The sequence below is a fragment of the Sceloporus occidentalis genome, unplaced genomic scaffold (assembly GCF_023333645.1).
Source record: "Sceloporus occidentalis isolate IW3139 unplaced genomic scaffold, rSceOcc1.0.p SCAF_8, whole genome shotgun sequence".
Classification (NCBI taxonomy): Eukaryota; Metazoa; Chordata; class Lepidosauria; order Squamata; family Phrynosomatidae; genus Sceloporus; species Sceloporus occidentalis.
Genome location: NW_028316988.1, coordinates 34,831,384 through 34,856,452, shown reverse-complemented (window position 1 = coordinate 34,856,452; position 25,069 = coordinate 34,831,384). Strand labels below are relative to the sequence as shown.

At 43.6% G+C, this 25,069-nt stretch overlaps 1 protein-coding gene across 1 annotated transcript in view; it reads left to right on the top strand.

Moving 5' to 3' along the window:
• The window catches only part of LOC149308658 (glypican-4-like), a 58,372-nt gene extending 39,914 nt beyond the window's left edge, over nt 1–18,458 (top strand). The window contains exons 3-9 of the mRNA XM_089536238.1: nt 1,806–2,197; nt 6,515–6,680; nt 12,759–12,889; nt 13,218–13,364; nt 13,530–13,666; nt 14,802–14,977; nt 15,755–18,458. Of these exons, the coding sequence (XP_089392364.1) occupies nt 1,806–2,197; nt 6,515–6,680; nt 12,759–12,889; nt 13,218–13,364; nt 13,530–13,666; nt 14,802–14,977; nt 15,755–15,966 (1,361 nt within the window). The 3' untranslated portion in view covers nt 15,967–18,458. The remainder of the gene's footprint in view (nt 1–1,805; nt 2,198–6,514; nt 6,681–12,758; nt 12,890–13,217; nt 13,365–13,529; nt 13,667–14,801; nt 14,978–15,754) is intronic.
• The last annotated feature ends 6,611 nt before the right edge of the window (nt 18,459–25,069 follow it).

Sequence of the window (25,069 nt, the reverse complement as noted above, 5' to 3'; positions counted from 1 at the left end):
AGTATCCAAAGCGGATGAAATGAAATGGTCTCTTTATGTCTCTCTCCCCTGCCATCTCTGCATTAAAAAAATCATAATTCCTATTGGGATTTTTTCCCCTTTTGGTATATGATGTAAAGGGAAGTGGGCAACATTGTACCTGGAAAAGTTGCAAAAATTGCAAAGCGATCATCCATTTTTCACCTTCCTTCGCCCCACTCCCACTATTAAATCATAAAATAATTACATACAGGATGGATGGATGGGAGGAGATTGTTTTGCAAAGGCCCTCTGAGACGACGCATCATGCTTTGTCTTGCTGGCATCTGTCCTGCATTAGACATGTTTTCTCGAGGATTACGCCATGGGCATTATGACGTGATTCGGTTCCTCGTTGAGCTTTCTTTGGGTCCCCTGTGAGCCCCTCCCAGAAAACAAATCTGGTGGTGCCTTCTGACCACATTGGTGGGGTTGCTAAAGTGACCCAAGCCCTTCCACCTCTCTTGGGTCGATGTGTCGCTTTTTCCAGGCAAAGGTGCGAAGACAACTCCTGTTAGCGGTGAGCTCTCGATGGCTTTGACTCAATGGGCCTTGTATTTTTAAACTCTATGGAGATTTACTAGAGTTTCGCATCCTGTTTGGGCTCCTGTAACATGCTCTATGTGGGTCTGCCTTTGGAAACTGTTTGGAAACTTCAGCGGGTCCAACATGCTGCAGCCAAAAGGCTGCAGCCAGTTATGGGGAGCCTATGACCCCCTTGTTGAAACAGCTTTGATGGTTACTGTTTCTGGGTACAATTCAAAATACTTGTCATGACCTATAAAGCTCTATATGGGTTAGGTCCAGACTAAGAGACCATATCTCCCCATACGAAGCTGCCAGAGTTCAAAGATCTTAAAGGGGAAGGCTTTCTCTCGGTTCCATCACCATCATAGGTTTCCTTGGTGAGGACACAAGAAACAGGACCTCCTTGGAGGCTACTCCCAACCTCTGGAATTCATTCCAAAGAAGGCCTACCTGGCCTCCCCCCTGCTTTCCTTTCATCAGCATGCAAATACCTTTTAAATATACAGTCCCCCCTCAATTTTCCTAGACTTGGAGTCTGGGTCCCTCGCCCATTTGTGGGTGGCAAATGGAGGGGGACAAAATGGGGTGTGTGCCCATGAACGTGTGCCACCATTCAAGCCAATGGGGCTGGAATATTGGTGATTTTCCATTTTGGCATGTGGTGGCGGTCCGGAATGGATCCCCCGTGAAAACGGAGAACTTTAATATTATATCTAATAATAATAATAATAATAATAATAATAATATCTATATCTATATCTATACCTATGCACTCCTGAGAAAAATGTGGCCTAAAGCTATAGATTATACAATATTTTTAAATACTTTTGTGTAGGAAACAAAGTTTGTGTACACTGAACCATCAAAAAGCAAAGGTGTTATTATCCACCTATGTTGACAATTATGGATAATGGAGTGTTTCAGATTAAGGAATTCCAGATAAGTGAGACTCAACCTGTATTCCAAAATCTGTAGTAGTACTACTAGTAACAACAACAACAATAATAGTAATAAAAGTACAAAATACAGAATACACCTGGTCCCAAGGGATAAGCGATTCTCCACCTATACTCAAAAACTTTTGTGCGGAGTTCCAGATAAGGGAGACTCAACTTGTATTCCAAAATAAATAAATACATGTTATTTTAAAAATACAAAATACACTAATGGTTCTAAGCATTTCAGATAAGTGATTCTCAACCTGTACCGAAGAATTTGTGTCCTGGCTTGGAATAATATGTCTCTCTCCTTTGCTCCAGAATTCTTCCGAGAACTTCTCGAGAACGCCGAGAAATCCTTGAATGACATGTTTGTAAGGACTTACGGCCTCCTGTACATGCAGAACTCGGAAATGTTTAAGGACCTCTTTGTGGAGCTGAAGCGCTACTACACGGGGGGCAACGTCAACCTGGAGGAGATGCTCAATGACTTCTGGGCCCGGCTCCTGGAGCGCATGTTCCGCCTGGTCAATCCCCAGTACCACTTTACGGACGAGTACCTGGAGTGCGTCAGCAAGTACACCGAACAGCTCAAGCCCTTCGGGGATGTGCCACGCAAGCTTAAGCTTCAGGTGACGCGGGCATTCGTGGCGGCCCGGACTTTTGCCCAAGGCTTGGCCGTGGCCAGAGACGTCATCGGCAAAGTTTCAGCGGTGAGTTGCATGGAGCTATTTTGGGAAGAGACTTGTTTTAGAGGATGGGCTGGTGCAATGTGATAAATCAGGGTGTAGGGAAGGAAAGAAAAATATTCCAGAATCTTAGAGAATGGCCATGTCAAACCCCCTCTGAAGAAATGTGCCAAGAAAACCCTATGATAGGTTGACCTTAGGGTTGCCATAAGTCCAGAATGACTTGAAGGCACCTAACAAATACAACATTGCATCACTTCTGCTTTGATCCTTCTTGGCTGATATTTGTCTAATTCCCCCCCCCCCCCTGAATTTTAGGTTGTGGGTAAAAATAAGACAAATTGCCACATTGGCAGATGGTAAAGAGGTGTTTTCCATGTTTTTTGTCACACGAATGTTTCACTTGGATTTTCTTTGGGGGCTTTGGAGAGCTTTTGAGACCACAGAAAAGATATTGGGTCACATGCAGCTTGTGGGATGCATTTTTTACACCCATAGGATAAACCATGGCTTGTGCTACCATGGTGTGGTGTTTAAATCACACATTGAATGAAAGATGGCCAAATAAATAATCTATGGTTTGTTGTTGACTTGTTTCTCTCCTGCCCCTTTTGTCAGCTCCTGTTTCAAGGTGGCCACCATTGTGGGTTTGAATGTCGCAACAAGCCATGGTTAAAACAAAGCAGGGATCTTAAGCCACCATGAGCCATGGTTCAGATTGTGGTTTACATCTGGTTAACAAACCAAGGCATGTTAGCTGTGATAGCTTTGCAGTTTTGAATAAGATGGGTTTCAACAACTGCAGCATGGCTTGTTGTGATGTATACAGGTTGTGATGGAATTTGTGGCAGTGGATTGGAGATCTGCAAGTGCAAACTGTACAGATAAGTTTGGGTGACGCAAAAACCTTCAAAGAAACCTTCAAATGCTCTCTAGGAGGTTCAAAATGTTTTTGTTGACTTATGCAAGGTTTCTCTGACCTTCATTTCACATGCGCCCATTGTTAGTTTTGAATAAAAAGGTTTGCTGAAACATGTTGAATTGCTCTCCAGTTTTCTGTTGAAGAAGTCATGCCCAAAAGCAAATCTCCTTTCTTAACTGAGATGTGTTGTGTATTGAGAGAGATGAAAAACGTCCTTTGCCCATAGGCTCAGAATTAACAATATTATTCCATAGCGTCCAAACCACCTGAGCCAGAAAACACATGTTCACAATGTTTGAGTAGCTGCCAGCTATCCTTGTCTGCAACATGAAAAAACACAAAAAGTAAATAAAACGGAGACAAAAGATTTGTTGCAACAGTTTTTATCCCAGCTGTTTTTTGCCAGTTAAAAAATAAAATAAAATCCCTACATAACAGGTAACTGAAATGCATGGACTTTATTTGTAAGGACCTTATTGAAAAATAAATAAATGCTTTGCAAGTTAAAGTTACTAAGTCCTTAAAGGTTAAAGTCAAACAACCATATCACAAAATGCCTACCTCCTAGTTCTATTTCTGTATGAATTTTGCAACAAACCCTGATTCTGGGTGATCGAATTCTTCCATCTTCCAGAAGGAGGGTTAAAATTGTTTTTATTTTCTCGCATGGCAATGATTTAGAGCGTGTTGGGCAGAAGGGAAATAACACGAATTCCCGGTCCTTTGAGGCTGAGAAGTTTTGCAAGCAAGCCTGGGCTGTATAATTGAACTCAACTTGTCTGCTGTAAGAAGTTGCCGATCCTTTTAAAATTGGAAGTTTAAAAAGCAGTTGTGGGGTGGAGTTGCTGCAATTGCATCCAGCTTGCTTTCTTACGAACTGAAGAAAAGTTGCAGCTGGGCAGGATCATGTAGAAAGATGCACTAAGCAGAGAACATGCCTGGTTCAAGGCATTATGGTACCCAGTTTCCAGACCATGTACCAAGTGGATGATGCGCCCCCCCAACTGTCCTGACTTGGCAAGGACAGTCCCAGTTAATCCTTTCTCCTCCTCTTCCTTTACTCCTTTGTCCTCAGCTTACTTCAGTTGCTGCAAACTAAGGCCCTGTCTGTATTGGCCAAATAAACTGGCCTCCCTCCGTCCTTTTTGCAGGTAGATTGGATGTCACAACCTCCAGTTCTGTTGCAAACAAGATGATGTCTGGCCCATTCAGCACCAGAATTGAGATATACCTCTCTTGTTGTTGTTGTGTGCCTTCAAGTCATTTCTGACTTAAGATGACCCTAGTTTGAGAGTTGGACCAGGGCTCTGAAGACCACGGTTTGATTCTCTGCTCGGCCATAAAACCCACTGGGTGACACTGACAAAAGGGCTGTTCAGACCAGTAGTTTGGGCTGGCTTGGGGCTGCAGTCAGTGTGTAGCGTCTCCACAGCGCATGCCCCAGCTCTGCCTCCAGGGCGGCACGATGCCACATGCTGCATTGATTGGCACACGGTGTCACGGCACCCCTCCGCCAATGCGCACATACAACACAGCACCAAGGGAGTGCTGCCAAGCCACCGCCATGTGGGTATTGCATCCTTTGGAGGATGCAAAAAATCTGGATATTTTCTACCCCAGAAAAGGCTGTTGTTATTCTGCCTAAAATGTGCATGCGATTGATTTGCATAGAAAGCAACATTGCCTTGCAGGAAATTGCTTTTTAAGTGAAGGAAATAATGTTTCTGCATGGAAATATTATTTTTGGCGCAGAAAATGCTGTTTCATGCACAGAAAAGCTCTGTACATAGCTTTCAAAAATGGTATGGTTTTCAAAGCCTATCTCAAAATGGGAAGAAAAATGCTACGTTTGCTTGTTTCCTGTTCTCTCCTTCTCACCAAACAACTGTAGATAATGTTTCTTGCCTTTTGGGGATTTTGTGACGATGGGAACGCTCTCTGCCACATATTCCCTTTCTCCCTTCCCCCAATTTCCCTTTAGAAATGGTGAAAGGCGCGGACTGGGGATTCGGCCTATTATTAAACCCTTGACAGACATTAAAATCAACAGGTTTAAATTGCTGCCAAACGTGGACATTTCCTGCCCGAACCTCGAGGGCATCTTACTATTTAAAAAATTAAGGGAGAGGGGCAAGGGGAGGAAAAAAGAACCTAAAAATAAAAGAGGGGGAAAATATGTAAGCCAGATCCCGCAGTGACTAAGGGAAGAGTGGAACTTGATATTTTGCAATTCATAGACTTCAGAAATTTCCCTGTAATGAGGAACACATGGCTGAATGATGTGTCATGCGAAATTAAGGCTTAGCTGAGAAACGATTGCAGGGGGATGGGGAGGGACGCACATTCTTTGCGCACTGTTTCTGGCTCCATCGAGAGCGCACACCCCCTTTAGACATTTTATCGGCAATTGTCCTGAAAGAGGTCAGATGTGTTCACTTAAGGCAAAATCAAAAAAGATCGCCTTCATGTGATGTTGCGTTCACAGGGCCAGATCTGATTGTTTGCCAGCACTGTAATGTTACCTTGATCCCCATCTTTTTAAAAAGAAATCTGGTTCCTATAGGATCCCTGATTGGCTAGGAAGCCATACAAATAGCCATGTGATCCCTGGTTGGTTATGACCAATGGAAAGGGATCCTGATGGCCTGTTCGGGAAATATGCCATCACACGGGGCTGTTGTCAGAACTGATGGAGCACACCATTTTGTAACATTGTTCTTGTCATTGCTTTTTCTTTTTAATACGTATCCCGAGAACATCAACAACATACCAAACCTCATATGTATGCATAACTCCACAATCGCTTAACAATAGAAAAATCCATCACTTAACCATCAAGATCCAATGCTGATATTCAATACTGATATTTCATACGTGGCTGTTTTGTTTGTACAGAAAATGACATTTTCTACACAGGGAACAGCATTTTATGTGCAGGAAATAATCTCTCTATGCAGAAAAAGCCACTGTTTTGCATACAAATCGACCACATGCAAATTTTGAGCAGAAAAGGCTATTTCCCACTTAACCGAAGTCCAAAATGCTTCAAAATCCAAAAGTACTGACATGCCAACATATGTACAGTGTGCACAAAGTACACAGATTCTGTTTTATGAAGAAAATGATTGCAAAAGATTGTGTGTAAAATTACCTTTAGGCTAAGTAGTGTGTAAGATGTCAATGAAATGTAAATGAATTCCATGGTAAGATTTGGATCTCCATCTCCAAGATATCACATAATGTATATACAAACATTCAAAAGTCTCCCCAAATTCTGAAATCCCAAACACTTCTGGTCTCTAGCATTTCGGATAAGGAGACTCAACTTGTAATATTGATGATGATGATGATGATGATGAGAATAATTATGATGACGATATAGCAATTGTAATAATATTATTTTTGGGTTCGTTTTGAAGGTCAATCCCACACCCCAAGGTGTCCAAGCCTTGCTGAAGATGATGTATTGTCCGTACTGCCGGGGTTTAGTGGCGGTCAAGCCGTGTTACAACTACTGTTTCAACGTGATGAGGGGCTGTCTTGCCAACCAAGGAGAGCTGGACACAGAGTGGAATAACTTCATCGGTGAGTGGTTATGTTTGTCCTAAAGAAAAGATTATGTGTCCCTGGAGTTTATCACACGGGAGGAATTTCTCTTAATTTTGAATGAAAAGAAAGTGGGGCCAGAACGCATTCACATGAATTTGTTAGTTCAGTGAATTTACATGAATTTGAATTGCGTTCGAACTGAGTTCCCATTGCCCGAAAATAGCTTGCCATTGCCTGAAATTGCGTGTGATCACTTCTCATGCAATAACGTGAAACCCCATGATTACGTTCGGACTGACTTTCCATTGCCCAAAATTGCGTGTGATGATCTCTCACGCAAAAACATTAAACCCCATGATTGCATTCGGATTGTCATTGGATTATACTTCCAATTTCCCTTGTCTGATAACATCCCCCCATTGCCCCAGCTTTTGGGGCTGGCAACGTGAGAGGAAAAACAAAGACAGAGATTGTTGGGAGAGTTGTAGGGCTGGATTTTGCCTATTCCTGGTGCAGCCATACAGAATTAGAAAGACCAGTTGTTGTTCGAAACGGAGCAATTGGAACATGTATAGCCACAAGTTGCATCTCCATTTATGAATGAGTTGCTGTGCAATATTTATCTGTAAGATTAAACTCTCTTTCTCGCTATCATAGTTCCCAAGAGGTGCTGGGACTGATATTTCAATAATGATAATGATAATGACAATAATAATAATATGGTAATAATGATGATAATGATAATTTATTTCCCACCTCTCTTCAAGGCTCGAGGTTGGGTATATAGGACATTAAAATACAAAACACAATTAAAACCGTTGTTGTTGTTGTGTGCCTTCATAGTTTCTGACTCATAGCAAACCTAAGCCAACCCTATTATGGGGCTTTCTTGGCAAGATTTGTTTGAAGGAGGTTTGCCAATACCTTTCCCTGAACTATCTCTTTCATCTACTTTTCTTACTGAAATATGATTCCCAGAGTTATTTGGGAGACTCTCGGACCTCAAAATAAACTCGACTTGGTAGCAGGGTGCAAGTTTCCAGCTTGCTTGGTCACCTCTGTGGCGAGTCAGAATCACCTCCCAGCAGCCAGGATGTGCCTGAGATTCTTCCCTCCCCCCCAACAAGTCCCAGAATCCCCCCAGGTGGCATGGGTGATGGGCATTGTTACTTTTGCCAAGCTCTTGCTTTTCTCAAAAGCAGCAAAACTTTGCCAAGGGCTGAATAGGTTTTCCAAATAAATTGTGCCGGACTCCTCCCGCCGTGTTCGCAAACGATTTTTTTGGAACGTTACTTTGGCAGACACATCCAATCTCCCCACGCATACATTGGCATACACACACTTGCACAGACACACACAGACACACAGAGCTTATTACAGAGGTTTGCCTTGTCCTGGCTCTTTCCATGGAGCCTTAGAAACCTGATTTCATCAGAGAGGATGTGAACACACTAGCTAATTCATCCGAGACAGTAACCAGAACAGCCCAGAACTGAAAAGAGTGGTAGTTGTGTGTGTGTCTGTGTGTGTGTTTGTGTGTGTGTGTGAGAGAGAGGAATGTTACAGAAGAGAAGGCAAGATGCCAAGCAATCGGTTGGAAAAGGACAATCTGCTAATTGTAGACTCTTGTGCATCACCCACAATAGCTCAAGAGGGAAAGCTTCTTGCAAGAAGCTATGTCTGGGTCGGATGGTATTGTCAGGAGGGGTATCCCTTCCCAAATTGGACTCTTTGCTGCTATCGGAGCGCTCAAAAGGACGGGGAAGGGTGCAGGAGGAGGAGACATGAGCTCTCATATTGTTCGCCCTGGATTTGGTCCATGTCTTGTGCATCATGGCATTTGTGTTGCCACCTCCGTCTTTTCATTATGCATCTGGTGAAAGTGAGAAAAGTCGTGGGGGGCGGATGTCTCCTGTGTGAGAGTTGCATGCAATCTGCTCTGGGTTCCAGTCCAAACTTTGAAGGAACCATCCAAGGTTATGGCAACCCTAAGGGCAGACCTGTTGTGGAGTTTTCTAGGCAAGATTTGTTCAGAGGGGGTTTGCCGCTGCTTTCCTCTGAGGCTGAGAGATTGTGACTTAGCCCAAGGTGGGTTTCCAGCACTTTGAGGGGATTCAAACCCTGGTCTTCCTGGTCGAGAACTGAGACCATTAGTCCATGCTGACTATCCAAGGTGGTTGTGGTTGTTGTGTGTCTTCAAGTTGTTTCTGACTTATGGCAACTCTATGGCAAACCTGGCATTCCTTGGAGTAAATGAAAAGGGGGCAATAGTATTTCCTGGTGACCCTATGTACCTGCTTCTATGCTTCCAAGCCTCGTTCCACTGAACCCCGGCCAGTCTTGACGAAAATCAAACCCCTGTGAAGATTATTGGGAAAGGGGGGATTTACCGTTTATCTGTTGGCGAGAGTTTCTGCCAAATCTTTGCAGGAGGTCCTAAGATCTGGTGTAGCCTTCCGAACTGTTTGCTTCCCTCCCTCCCTCCCTTCATTCCTTCCCTTCCTTCTGAAAAAAGGGGGGGGTGTCAGTTTTTCATTGCGCTCCAGCTATGGTTTTAATGGCTCCTACCTCCACCCCAGGCTAGCTTCTCTTTTGTTCCCTGGTGCCATCCAGTTCATTTCTCCTTGGCACTCCCTTATCGGTCCCTCTGGCACCGCCAAGGAGTCCGTAGCTGAATGTCTCCTCCAAGCCCAGTGGTGGATTTGCTTATCTTTCCAAATTGCAAGGCATTTTCCTTCTCTGTCTGTCTCTCTCTTTCTCTCCGGCGAGAGCCAGGCTTGCATTCCTTAGCAGTGATGTGTGCGATGCCATGGCATCCTGAGGCACAGAGGCCCCAATTCCCAGGAACTGGGGGGAAACTGGTCAGACTTTGGGACCTCTTGAAGGCACTACTTAGCCAAAAGAAGCCATTTTGTTGGGAGAAATCCTACACATTTCATTCATCTGAAATCTTCTCTGTTCCCTGAACCAGTTGAAATATTTCTGGCTTTTTAAAACAAGAAAACTGCTACCTATGTTGTTCCAAAGCAGTGATATTTTTTTAAACAGTGAAGTGACAGGGGAGCTGATTTGGTTTGCTGTAGTAACCTCATATTTTGATCTAACTCAGGGCTGGGCAACTGTGTGGTGGTAAGGGCCAGTTTCTCTTCAAGACCCCCGCATTAGGCTTCCCCCAAGAAACGCTGTATATCTCTCTCTCCAGCCCCTCTCAAAATGGTGACACTCTGAGAGTGACTGCAGAGAAAAACGGAGGCACAGTCCAGATTGTCAGCTTTAACTTTAGCAGATCTGATTATTCATGGATTGGATTAATATGTTCTCTCTAGAAATATCTAGATTATTCAGCAATGTCTGCCAGAGGTTGCACTGGAGGACCTAGACGTTTTTAGAGAGAGCACTTCTCTAGGCATTTGTGGGTCCTCCAACGCAATTCTATGGTTGACCTCTGGCAGATGTTGACTGTAGAGTTGCCCTGGAGGGCCTAGAGGTTCCTGGAGAGAACACTTATCAAGGCATTTGGAGGTCCTCCAGCACAATTCTATGGCCAGGTTCTGGCTGATGTTGACCACAGGGTTGTGCTGGAGGACCTAGATATCCTTAGAGAGGTGTTAGGTTGAAAATATTGCTTTCTTTTGTTTGTGCTTTTCCAACTTTCACGTGATTCCACTGCCCATAACCTAGGGCCCACTCTATTTGGGGATAGGGTGCTTGTTGGGGGCAAGGATATTTTTGTGTATTTTCCTGTGTTTTCTGCAAGGATTTGGGGCACAAACATTGCCTCCATGCTAAAGTTAAACATTGGGGAGGTGGGATTGGGGGATTCTGGGGGGCTAGTTGGGCCCAGAGGCAGCAGTGTGCTCACTCCTGATTTAAGTCATACTCTGGTTACTTGTCAAAAGGTTCCATTTTGTTGTCACATCAAAAGCACTTTTGCCTCTTCTCACACCACTACAGTTGGCCCTCCTTATCCATGGATATTTTATTCACGAATTCAGGCATCCACGGCTTGAAAATATTCCAAAAAAAGTATAAATTCCAAAGAGCAAACCTTAATTTTGCATTTTATATGAAGGACACAATTTTGCTATTAATTAATTAATTTGTTTTATTTATATACCGCTATTCCAAAGATCATAGCGGTGAACAGCAAGTAAGCTAATTAGCAAGTAAGCTAATTTGCCCCCAACAGTCTGGGTACTCATTTTAGCTCCCTCCTCGGAAGGATGCAAGCCTGAGTCGAGCTTGGGCCCTTTTGCTGGTCTTGAACTCGCAACCTTGTGGTTTCGAGTGAATGGCTGCAGTACAGGCATTTAACCACTGCGCCACCATTTAATGGGACTTGAGCATCCCTGGAACCAAACCCTAACGGATAACAAAGACCCACTGTTACAATTATGGATATTCAGAATAGCATCCATTACTCCAAAGTTTGAAAGTATTATAGGAACTGGACAGTGTCTTCATCTCATTTGTCTCAGGTTGTTCATAGACCTGCTGTGCATTTCGACCCAAATCCTGGGTCGAACACAAAGCCACACTGTCATGACTACATTTCGGTGCCCCTATCTTTAGCATTGATTTCTTTGTTTCCTTGAAAGTTACAGTAAAATACGTGTAGATGACATTGCGGTGTAGTGGTTTCAGTGTTGGAATGGGATTTTGAAAGACCAGTGTTGAAATCCCTGTCCAACCAAGAAAACCAACTGGGAGACATGGGCAAGTCACACTTTCTCAGCCTCAGAAGATGACAAGGGCAATACTCCTCTGAACAAATTCTGATAAGAAAAACTTGTGATAGGCTAACTTTGTGTTTGTGTGTGTGTGTATGGGTCTCCAAGTTGCCTGCTGACCTTTGACAACCCCATGAATTTTGCAAAGGGATACTAAGAAACGTGGTTTTGCCAGTTCCTTCCTTTGAAATGCATCCTATAGCTTTGCGTTTACCTAAGGCAGAAATGACTTGAAGGTAAACAACAACAAATGACACCAAGTGCTGTAGGCTATGTATTTCTGAGGATGGAATTGGCAGAACCACCTCGGAGGTGGTTCCTTGCCTAAGAAAACCCTATGAAATTCATGGGGTTGCTTTAAGTTGACAGGCATCTTGAAGGACTGCACACACACACACCCACACGCACACGCACACCCATGACTTCAGGGTTGCCCTTCAAATGAAAAGTGACCATGTAGGTTGTCATTTTCCCCCCTTTAAAAGCAAACCACAAGGAAACCTGAAATGCAGCACGCACAAATGATGCAAAGATGGCAAGATGGTCTTGTTTATTTTAGATAATTAGCTCTGATTGCAAAATTTCAGGGAAGAATGCAATTGGAGGAGCCTGGAATCTTTCCCCGCAGGGCTCTGAAGGCACACTGGGAGAGGAAGGTAGACTAGTAGGAGCAGAAATCACCGAAGGAATACTTTCAGGTGCAAGTGAATAGAAAGCTATTGGGAAATTAAACATCTGGTCTGTCTTTCTAGTTTTCTGAAATGCCAGGTTTTCTTTGTTGCTCAGTGCCTTCAGGTCATCTCCAACTTATGGCGACCCTAAGGCAAAGCTATCATGGGGGTTTCTTGGCAAATCCCTCTGGAGAGGGTTTGCCGTTGCCTTTTTCAGAGGCTGAGAGAGTCTCCAGTCATAGTCCAACACTCAAACCACTATACCATGCTCGGTTTCCTACCTAGGAGAATATAGTACACATATAACTCAGTTTTTATATACTACAGGTATAAATAGTTATATCTGTAGTATATTAAAGCTTCTGACAGTGAAGTTCCTTTTTACAAAGTCTTTTTATGCACACCCATTTTATGCTTCCTCATCCTCTGTCTAGCTGGAAGGGTTCTTTTATCAGCATCAGCATTGGAAGGATGGTGCAGGGGCTGGAGAAACAGAGCCTTCAAGTGGTGTCTGAGCGAGGTTTGTTTAGCCACTGCTGATGATTACACAAACATCTTGCTGATGGATACACATGTGTGTAGGGATTCTGGAGCATGGAAACAGGAATTATGTTCTTTAAAGAAAACATTAGAAGGGAAATAGTTGCATGCATTTGCTGCCTATCAAGTTACATTTTCCTTTTAACCCTTTGCCTTTCATTTTCTCTGATCAGACTCGATGCTGATGGTAGCCGAGCGGTTGGAGGGACCATTCAACATCGAATCTGTCATGGATCCCATCGATGTGAAGATCTCCGATGCCATCATGAACATGCAGGAGAACAGCATGCAGGTGTCCCAGAAGGTATGGTGAGGGCGCTAGGTGTGGAAGATCAGAGCTAAGGAATAAACTAATTTTTCTAAGAAAGCCTTTGTATAACTAGCTGCTTTTTTTGCTGGAATGGAATTATGGCCATGGCTGTAATTCACAACTTTTTAGTGTAACGGGAACAGGGTAGTTACTCCTTCCTAGACGTATCTGTGTTGACTCAGTATCAGCAGTGAGAGCAAAGGAAAGAAGGATCACATGCGCGACTGCTTTGGGCTGCATCTGGGAAGGCCTGCTTTTGCATTTTCTCAAGCTCTTCTGCTGCTGTTAGAAAGTTTCTGCAACTGCTGTGTCTTCTTTGTAGGTTTTCCAAGGGTGCGGGCAGCCCAAGATGCTGGCCCAAACCCGGACGTCTCGCTCAGCCTCGGAAAGCAGCTTCAGCGCCCGTTTCAGGCCCTACAACCCAGAAGAGCGGCCGACGACAGCCGCAGGCACGAGTTTGGATCGGCTGGTGAGTGGGCGAAGATCTGTAGGCCAGCTATTTATAAATAAGGACCAGGATCCTGCGTCAGGAGACACTTGTGTCGCACATAGCTATGGCTCAACGAAATTGAGGATTGCTCAACGAAAGAGCGTTTGCTCTGATTCTGAGATCTTCTCTTATTTTGACCACTAGGTGACAGATGTGAAGGAAAAGCTGAAACAAGCCAAGAAATTCTGGTCTTCCCTTCCCAGCAATATCTGTAACAATGAGAAAATGGCCGTTGGGAACGTCAATGAAGAAGAGTGTTGGAACGGGAGCGACAAAAGCAGGTTTGGATGAAGTCAAAACACTTTGTTTGAGCTGAGTCCCATCTTGACTTTCTTGCCAGAGATTTCAGGGTTTTCCAGTATCTGGATTGAACATGCTTTTACAGGGTCGTGGAACTGGTTTGGGTAAATTGGTCCATCCACTATACCAGGGGTGGGCAAAATCACCAGAAAATTGCCCCTTTCAAAATCATAAATTGGGAGTGGAGGAATCTGGGGGCTTTGAGAAGTTTCCAGGGTGTTCAGGGTCTCCATTTAGGGGTCCCAGGGGCCACATGTGGTCCGTGGGCCACACTTTGCCCATCCCTCCATTTGGCTGTTGTTCCTTTCCTGGCCATTGGCAACCTCTGGCAGGACTGGTTTTCCCAGTGAACACTTTCTTCCACTAATCTAAGCCAGTAACTGGTGGAAGCTTCACAAGACTTCATTGAAAACCAAGATGGCCACTTCGGACCTATAGCCATCAGTAGAGAGAGCTGGGGTTGTTTTTATTGCTTGCTTCAAGTAGCCTTTGGCGTCTGGTGATCCTGTGAGTAAGGAAAGAGCCCTGGCCATACACAGCCTTGCTCAGATCTTGCAAACTCAGGTTCATGACATGTTTGATTGAGTCAGTCCATCTTTTGTGGGATCTTCTCCTTTTCCTATCACCTTCCTCTTTTCCCAGCATTATCATCTCCTCCAGTGAGTCATGTCATCTGATGGATGTTTCCAGTTGAGTAGTTTTTACTTCTAGGGAGAATACAGGTTTGGTTAGCCCTAGGAACCGTTTATTGATCTCCGTGGTAATCCATGGTATCTCCTCCAGTACCGTATTTCAAATTAGTTGACTCTCTGTGAGCTCTCTTCACTGTCCTCATTTCAAAATTAGAAGGACCCTGACATGGATAATTCAGAGGTTGGGATTCAATGATATAACTTGACTCCTGAGGATCTTGTCCAATTCCTTCACCACTCCCTTTCTTTCACCTAGTTCTCTCCTAGTTTCTTGACTATTGACTCTGCTCTGCATTTTGAATGATGGCTGAGTGAAGGTGTAGCTTAGCCACAGACTAAAGAATATCACAGTCATGGGACCATCGTGACTAATGGTCATGGATGGGTTGACCATTGACAGAAGTGATTTTTTTTGCCTCCATAGGTACGTCTTCGCTGTGACGGCAAATGGCTTAGCCAACCAGGCAAACAATCCAGAAGTGGTTGTCGACACCTCGAAACCAGACCTGGTGATTCGCCGGCAAATCGTAGCCCTCCGAGTGATGACCAACAAGATGAAGAACGCCTACAACGGGAACGACGTTGACTTTATTGATATAAGTAAGTGAGACAGCCCTTGTGTCAGATCAAGTACTGAATTTATGTAAAGAAAGTTAGCGACAGATTTTTTTTTAAATTGCTTAGAATTAAAAAGGAGATAATGAGAAAATGCAAAATTAAGACCTTCAAAAGAAGCATGTGTTGTAGTCCAACGAAGACTGTGGAATCTGACCCCTCTATTTCAGGGATACATTCCCAGACTTGGATAGCGTAAGCCATAGATAATGGCAAAAGCTATATTTCTGCTGGAAGATGCCTGGAGGACCTCTAGCTGCCTAGAAAGGAGGTCTCTCTAGGCATCTGACTCTATAGAGGTCCTTCAGTACCACTCTTTAAGTAGTCTCTCTAGGCATCTGGAGGTCCTCCAGCATGACTCTATGGTCAACCTTTGTGTGGTGCGATATGAGTGACCCTGACATTAATTAATGATGTAGTCCACAGTGTTCACCTTCCTCCATTAATACAGCACAATTATATCACCCCACCCATAAAATAATAATAATAATCTATTTTTCTCCCACCTCTCCAAAACGATTGTGGCGGCTTACGTAAACAACATATAACAATAAAATAAATCCCATTAGTCCTCCTTCATAAACAATACACATAATTATAATATAAAAACTAATAAATACAGTTTGACATAATATAACACAATTACATTGTTCCCTTTGAGAATGAGGGTGTCTTCCATGCCATGCAGTCGTAACAGAGGTTGATAACAGCGTTGGATGCTGAGTGATTGTAACAGGAAAATCTTCTCTGTGTCCTCCGTAGGCGACGAAGGCAGCGGCGAAGGAAGCGGGAGTGGGTGCGAGATGCCGCAGTGTTCCCCTGAATTCGTGTTCAATGCGACAGAAGTCACGCGGAACACCAACAACAAAATGGACAAAAAAGCGAGCGATTCGGCCGCCGGCGCAAGCCTCTCGGAAGCGGCCCTCTTGTTCAGCATCTTCTTGTGCCTGATCGGCCAGAGACAGTGGAGATAACCGGGCCGTGGTTTTGTTTTTTTAAAGCTCTGGAAAGGGGGAAAAGTGACTTTTATTAAAAAAATATTAATAATAATAATAATTATATAGTTAAAAGACACCTGAATTCACTTTTATGCCATCATAGTGACTTTGGGGTGGGTGGGTGGATCCTTTATAAGTTTATCGGACAACAGTGTACAGTTTTTAGTATGTTGTCACTGGTTTTAAAATGAGTTTCCCTCTCAAATCCTGGTTTGTTTTTGGGGGAAAGTGGGACAAATTTACATTCTTGCACACCTTCAAGGATCTGGACCAGTTAGTCTGACCTGTTCACAGAAGAAACCACAATAAATGTGGTGAACAAAAGTGTATATACTGGCCTGTAGTTAGCTATGCTTTTGTGTTGTTCGTTTTGGTTTTAAATCGATTTCCTTCCTTGCCTCTCCCTCCTCCCCTTTTCTTTTTAATTTTATTTTAGTCTTATTTCCTACCAAACCAACAAGTTCTGTCTTGATGTGTTATCGAAGACAGGTGTCTTTCCTGACATATGAAATTATTTGTACAGAAGCGAAAAGGTTGTTGTTTTGTTTTTAAAGAGAAGTAATTATCGTATTTCGCGGACGGGGGACGAAGTTGCCGGAGCGACAGAAGCCGCTTTGTGTAGTTTTTAAGTTCCCACACGTATCTGTTACACTCGATGCCTTATCTTTAAAAAATGGAAAGAAGGAAAAGATTGCGGAGCTAACCTTGGGAGGATTTTCGGGGCTTTGGAACAGAATAGGAGAGATTGGACTGAGACACCTGGCCTCTCCTTGGCAGAAAGCTTTCTCCATTCCGACTCCGGCTCTTCTGTAACCCAATGTAATCCAACTGGATTTATGGGAATGTTTAACTATTTTTGGTTGTTAAGATGAGAATTTGAGATTCTGCAGCATTATATAGGAGTGGCTGAAGTCTTCCCATGGGTAGATCTATGCTCTGTTGCTTCAATGTAACTGGGATCATCTGTTTGCAAACTTATTTTCTGCTGGTGGTCTATATAGGAATCTTGAAATCGATCTTTTTGGAGCAGGAGTGGACATGGCATGGTCTCCAGAGTCAAAGCACCAGTTTGTTTAGTGGTGCACTTTTGGGATCATTTTTTTTTTTTTTTTGGCCACAAAGCCACACAGAAAGCCTTCCCCAAAGTGTGAAACTATGCACAAATACCTCCACAAGCAACCCAGAATCCTGTACAGCTTGAGCCTCCCTTATCCAAAATGTTTGGATCAGAAGTGCTTAGGATTTTGGATTTATTTTTTTGATCCAGATTTTGGAATATTTGCATATCTTGGAGATGAGACTCAAGTCCAAACAGAAAATTCATTGAGCTTCTGCATACACCTTATAGCCATAACCTAGATGTAATTTTGTACATAATATTTTGAATAATCTTGGAGATGGGACTCAAGTCTAAACAGAAAACTCACTGAGGTTTCTCATATACTTTATATGCATAACCTCGAGGTAATTTTGTATGTAATATTTTGAATAACTGTGTGCATGAAACAAAGCTTGTCTACATTGAAGCATCAGGAAGCAAAGGAGTCACTCTTTCAGCCACCCAGGAAAATCTTTGCATTTGGGATATTTCAGACCTGGGAATTCTGGATAAAGGTAACTCAAATCTGTACCAAGAGCCTCCACATTTCCTCTCAAAATGGAAATAGGAAGCGATGCCAAGGGACAGAGGAAAACAGGCATTTGGCTTTGGTGAGGGTTGTGCATGGTCCATAGGTGTATGTACTGTGCATGTATTTGTCAGGAGTCCCGGCCTTTGTGCATTTGTGCACAAATGTTTTCCCTACATACCTCCATGGAATTTTATCCTAGGTTATAGAAATGAGCTTTTGGGCTACATACAAACGTGGGAAGTTTTTTTACCTGAAAGGAAGGTGAGTCAAAGGAGACAGCCTATACGTTTTCCTCTGGAACTCCTTGCCACTAGATATGTGCCAACGCCTGCATTGGTATGTCTGTATATTCCTTAGCTTTAATTAAGTACCATAGATACTTGACTATAAATCAACCTCATGTATAGGTTGAGGGCAGGTTTTGGGGCCAAAATGATGGATTTTGATATGAACTATAGATAAGTCGAGGGTAAAACTTAGGGGCATGTAATGAAGGATGTAAATGACAAAGCAAAGGAAGCCAATGCCAACGAACTCATAAAATCCCAGCAAGCAGAAATAGTTCTGCTCATAGAGTTGACTTAGACTCTTCTTGCATCTCACAAATGAGGAAAACAAGAGGAACTTAATGGCTATTCAGTGATGTATTGTAAAGATGTCTCCCTCGTTTTCCTGTTATTATAATGGAACATTAATTACTCTGTAGCTCAGGGTCAAGCATTATTTCTTCATATACACACACAGCAAATTCTTGTAGAACTATATATATATATGTGGAATAGTCTTGGTTGAGACGTTCCAATAAATCAGCCTCGGAGGCATAATATTTCTAGAAACAGCCAGCTATTTATTAAAACTCCTTGTTACTAAACTAGGCAGGAGCCTGGCTCAGTATTTGGTGTTCTGTATCCGTTTGCCTTTCCCTCCTTTCTTGTAGAAAACCAGTCAAAAAAGGATAAAGTATTCTCTTTAAAAGTTATGCATTTATACATATGGGATATACAGATTGTAAATAGCAATATTCCTTTTTAGGGGATTTTTAAAAGAATAATTTTTTTTGCAAGATGCGAGGAATGTGCTGATCATTTAAGAAACTACTTCCCATGTAAGGAATTTCCTTTTTAGATTCCCCCCCTTCTCCCCCTTAAAAGCACTATTACATTGAGTTGATAGAAATGTAGTCAGGCCTTTGCTGCTAAGCCAAAGGAGTTATCCCCTCCAGACTTGGTTAGATTGATTTTAATTTAAAGTATTGGACTGGGCCAAGTTCGGTTTTTATGTCTTTCGGCGCGATTTCCAGACAAAGGGATTTTCTCCGTCTTCTTTTTTCCTCCCTCTCTATTGCTCTTAATGAGCAAAATTTGTCCATGTTGCTTTCCCTGTGCCTTTAAAAACAAAACACACACACAGCCTTTATTTTATTTTATTTGGCTATTCTTGGGTTTCTTTTTAAAGCACCAAACCTTTCGAACAGGTCATGAAATAAAACAAATTGTTCATGGTCCATCACCAAGATCTTTTGATGTCCTCTCAAACTGAAGAGATCTCTGACATCTCCAAAGCATCCAAACATTGCAGGTATGGTTTTATGAGAATGCTCCCAGAGAGTGCTCCCGGAGTGATGTGCATTTTTTAAAAAGAAAGCCTTTTAAAATCTCCGCTTGATGATACTCAACAATACTCAATACTCAACAGCAACAAGACTTGGGTGTCTTTCCAATACCTTGTTGTTGTTGTGTGCCTTCAAGTCACTTCCAACTTATGGCAACCCTAAGGCAGACACGCACACTAGGACAGAATCCGTCTTGAAACCATAGAGAGCAACAGCTGCCAGTCGGAGTTGGCAACACTAGGTTAGATGAACTGAAGTCTAAAAAAGCTTCCTCAAAGAAGAAAACTTGAAAGCTTCTTGCTCTGGGAGGCTGGCGCTCCGAAAGATCTGAAGAAAGACGCAGAGACAACAGCCGGGATGGATTTGGAGGCCTGTTCACATACCACCGATCGCAACCCTTCCAAGTGCGGAAGCCAAGAGTTGCCAAATTCATCTGGAGGGGCTTGGGCTTTGTCAGAGGAGGGTGTGTCGCCTTCTCCTGTTCCTCAGAACACCCAGAGGTTTGTTATTGCCTGCAACAAACAGCCTCACACATGTTGTTCAGCTGGCTGTTACAAGCATCCAGGCGTTTCGCTTTTGGAACAATGCTATGGTGCTGCCTTATGCAAGGAGTTACAAAACTGGGGGTTTTGGGTGAAGGAGGGTCACCATTGCTTATCTAGCGCTCCAGAAGTCTTCAACCTCGGATAGAGAATCTTTGCCTTTTCAGTCCAAATGTCAAGCCAGGGATTTGGGGCATTTCATCATAGATGTCCATTTCCCCCCCTGTCTTGAGGATGACCAGAGAGGCTGGGAGAGTGTGACTTGCCCAAGCCACCAAATGGGTTTCCATAGTTGGATGGAGATTCAGGCCTTGGTCTCCCAAGGTCATAGACCAAAGCTCAAACCAAACATTGCTGGCTCTGTTGTCGTTGGGTGCCTTCAAGTGTGCCTTCAAGTCATTTCTGACTTATGGCGATCCTAAGGTGACCCTATAATGGGGTTTTCTTGGCAAGGTTTCTTCAGAGGGTCTTGCTGTTGCCATCCTCTGAGGCTGAGAGAGTGTGACTTGCTCAAGGTCACCCAATGGGTTGCCATAGCCGAGTGGGGATTTGAACCTAGTTCAATGCTCAAACACCACCCTGGCTATACAACCATTGGAAACCGTCGAGACCAAGACCCAGAAATTCTCCAAAGTATCTGAAAGAGATGGAACTCCAGTGCCAAACACAGATGTATCAGAGAGGCTATGAATGTCTGGCCAGGACTGCACACTGTATATATGTGTGTTTACAAGAACATGTCTAGAATTATGCATTTTAAACATTTCCTTTGCCAGTGTGCACCTTATTTGTATCTCTTCCCCTAAGAAAGACATTTTGGATTCAACAGCTCTGCTGGCGAATGTGGGGCCCTGCAAATGTTGAAGCTGGAGTTTGCTTTGCAGATTGCTTTGAAATTGCAACTGAGTAATGCAAGCCCAAGTTATTTCTCCTTCAGCCCTCGGTAGCCCCTCATTGCTTTGATGTGAAGGGAAGGGTGCAGAAAGGCACAAAAATGGAATGCAAAGCAAGCCCCTGACGGCAGTTCTCTTTCTCTTTTTAAAAAAAATGCTTCTGACTTAAGTGCAATTGAGGAAACATCTTAATCTCTGTGGGGAGATCATGTAGTTGGAGTCGAGTGAACCAACACCTGCTTTGAAAAAGAATAAGCTGAAGATTTGCCTTACACACTTGTCTTCTGTAGCTTTGATGAACCTTGCAAATCGAGCAAAGAATATACACATTTGTTGGAGTTAGGGGCACAGGAACCCCATGAAAGTGGGAAAACTGCAAATAAAAAAAACCCACTATATTTTTCCAACCTGAGTGAACACCTTTCTAGGAACCTCTAGGTTCTCCACAGTGCAACTATATGGTCATCTTCCACCAGAGGCTGGCCATAGAATCACACTGGAGAACCCAGAGAAGTGTTCTAGGTATCTCTAGGTATCTCCAGCCTGACTAGGTCAACTTCTAGAGAGAACCTTTTTAATAAAATCCACAAAGCCACAAATGTGGAGGATCACCTGTATATGACTGAATGGATGAGGGCTTTAGTTGTGGGTCAAATAATTCGGGGTGACTTGAGTAGCCACGAAGTGGACCTCTGCCATTTTCCAGGTGAGGGTGGAAGGACCCCAAATGCTGAAAACATGGCTGCAGGGGGCAAGGGAACTGGGGAAAAAGAGCTCTCCAACTGGTCATTGAATGTCAACACAATAACAGCCTGGCTTTGCTGTGCATCACCCAAGGCCTCCCCAAGTATGGTCTCCATCTGGTCTGCGGCTGCTTCTTCAGCAGCTTCGAGGAACTGTGTGGAACGAATGCGGTACAGTGTGTTCTTCTAAGGGAGGGAAAAATAATCATTACACATCAACTTTCCATCCAGGAAAAAAAATAAAATGTTTCTGGTTTCTTGCACGGCGACATGGATGTGGGCCAATCTGTTGCCACAAGGGAGCCAACCCACAGCAGTTGGTTTCCCTGGTCCCTTCCTATGGAGGAGACATGTGGCTGGAGAGGGGCTTGCTCAGCCTTTTCGACTGCCCTTTGCTTGGAAGGAATACATACATATACATACATACATACATACATATGAATGCTACTATGTGTGTTTTAATTTCCTCAGAGGTATTTGGCATGTGTTCGGAGATATAGCCATGCTGGTCTGGAATATCAGTTTGCAAAAAGATCATGTGGCACCTTTAAGACTTATCTGAGCAAAATAAGTTGTTGCATGAGCTTTTGTAGGCTTGGTCCACTTCTTCAGATGTATGGAATGAACTCATGCCCAGGAAGGACCTGTTTCTACCTAGGTAAGTATCTCAAAGAGGCTGATGGATTTCTACTGCATCCAGCTTTGAACACACTCCAGTCTTGTTACTCTGCTCTCCAATGCAACAGGTTTGGGGTAACTACATTGTTTATGATAATAAATAAAATAAATAAAACTTTAATTTATATCCCGCTTTTTGTTACCACAGTCAAAGCAGCGTACAACCTTTAAAAAATACAATATATACAATTCCCCCCTTAAAAAAGGTTTAAACAATTATATCCGTTAAAATTACAAACAATAAAATCTAAAAACAATACTACAATAAAAAAATAACAGTGGGCAGAGTCTTCGCTTGTATATGTCTGTGGGGGGAGCGTTACATGGCCGGGATCTATTCCGGGAAGGCCTGCTGGAAGAGATCCATCTTGACAGCTTTCTTGAAGCTCTCTAGGTTGGCAATTTGACAGATCTTGTCCGGCCGGCCATTCCATAAAGTGGGAGCAATCGCAGAAAAAGTCCTCTGGGAGGTCACCGTCAATCTGGTCTTTGTGGATTGCAACAAATTCCTACCAGAGGATCTGAGGGTGCGGGCGGATTGTATGGAAGCATGCGATCCCTTAAGTAGGTTGGGCCCAAACCATGGAGGGCTTTAAAGGTAATGACCAACACCTTGTACTGTGCCTGGAAACGAATAGGCAGCCAGTGGAGTGATTTCAATATTGGTGTAATATGGTCACTCCTAGTTGTTCCTGTAATCAATCTGGCTGCCTTATTCTGTACCAGTTGAAGTTTCCAGACTAGGCACAAGGGTAGCCCCATGTAGAGCGCGTTGCAAAAATCAAGTCTTGAAGTTGCCAGTGCATGTGCCACCATTTCGAGGTTACCCTGTTCCAGGAAAGGGTGCAGCTAGCGTATCAGCCGAAGCTGATAATAGGCGCTCTTGACCGTTGCATTCACCTGATTCCTCATCTGAAGCGAGGGGTCAAGAAGCACCCCCAGACTGCGAACACAGTCCTTTGAGGGGAGCATGAACCCCTCTAGGACTGGAGGTTGCAGCCCGATACCTGGTTTGGGGGCCCCTACCGTAAGTACCTCCGTTTTGTCTGGATTCAGCTTGAACTTGTTTTCCCTCATCCAGTCCATTACTGCTGCAAGACATTGATTGAGGGGAGAGATGCCATCTGTCGTCATTGCTGATGACCGAGACATGGAGAAGTATATTTGGGTGTCATCAGCATAGTGATAACACCCTGCTCCATGTCTACGTATGATTTCTCCCAGCAGCTTCATATAGATGTTGAATAACATCGGGGACAGGATGGCGCCCTGAGGGACACCACAATTAAGCTCTGTGTTTGAAGAGCAACTGTCTCCGAGCATCACCCTCTACCTGAGAGGAAGGAATGGAACCACGGCAAACCAGTGCCTCCAATTCCTAGCTCTCTCAGGCGTTCCAAGAGGATGTCATGGTCTATTGTGTCAAATGCTGCTGAGAAGTCTAATAGCACCAGCAGGGTCACGTTTCCTCTGTCGATGGCTAGACAAAGGTCATCAGTTAAGGCGACCATGGCAGTCTCCACCCCATATCCCGTCCTGAAGTCAGTTTGAAATGGATCTAGAAAATCGGCTTCATCCAAGACCACTTGGAGCTGAAGAGAGAAAGCCCTCTCGATCACCTTATTTAAGAATGGCAGATGGGAAACAGGTCTATAATTTTTCATGTCCAGGGGGTCCAGGGAAGGTTTTTTCAGAAGTGGTTTAACAACCACTTCCTTTAAGGCAGATGGTACATAACCTTCTCTAAGGGATGCATTGATAACATGTGTAAGAAATGCCATCAAGGCATCACCACCCTGGATGGCCAGCCATGATGGGCAGGGCCGAGAGGGCATGTCGTCTTCCTCACCTTTCCAAGGATCTTTTCCACGTCACCAGTACTCACAAGCTCAAATTGATCCAGTCTAGTCTCATAAACGGATTGACTGGACACCTCATCAGTTGATTTTGCCCCAACATTGGTGTCCAGGTGGGCTCTTATCTGAGTGATTTTACTTGCAAAGTAATTGTTAAATGAATCACAGCAGACTGTTGACGGATTAAGTAGAGGGTTCTGGGTAGATGGCATCACCATCAGTTCCCTCACCACCCTAAACAGTTCTGCCGGATGAGACTTTGCAGCTGCAATGCGAGCAGACGAGAAGGATCTCCTCGTTGCTTTTATTGCCTCTCTATAAGAATAAAGAAATTTCTTATGACGAGTTCTGTCAGATAAGAGTCCAGTTGAGCGCCATTTGCGCTCTAGTCGTTGTCCCACCCGTTTCACATTCTTCAGCTCTCTGGTATACCAGGGCTTTCGACAGTGATGTGTTAATTCCAAGCTCCGAAAATCCTTCCTTTAGCAGACTCACTCAGAAGTGAGGACTATTTACATCCTGCAGTCTCATGCAGTTTTACTTGGGAACTGATTCCCATTAAACTCAGTGAGCCTTTTTTAATTTAAAAGTAAACATACTTGGGATCTGGGTGTCATTTTAGCATCTTTTGCCTTTTGGAGAGGAGGCTGCTTTCTTGTGTTTCCAAAGCAGCCACCCATCGCTCCTCCAAAATGGTGTGACTTCTTTGAAAGTGTTCTGAGCATGCATCGGTTTATGTTGTTATTTCTTTTATTCCCTTTCCCCTTCCCTCTTTTCAACATCCAGGGCAGATTCTCTGCCCATCCAGGTTGCTTGTTAACTGCACCAGATGTCCACCTTCATGTTAAGCCCAGCTTAGTGAGTAATGCAAAGGAAAACACTATTAATTTCAAAGGAATCCAGTCCATTCTTGGAAGTGGTTTGCAAGCGTCAGCTGAAAAATGGGTACCGCTTTGCTTTTGCCTTCTGTTTTTGGTTTGCTTTTGAACCTGTAAAGTGAATGGTGCTCAGAGAAACTGCAGCAACTATAGGACCATAGCATTAATTTCACATGCAAGCAAAATTCTGCAACAAAAACTCCATGGAAAGAAAAATCCCAGCGGTGCAAGTGGGGTTCAGGAAAG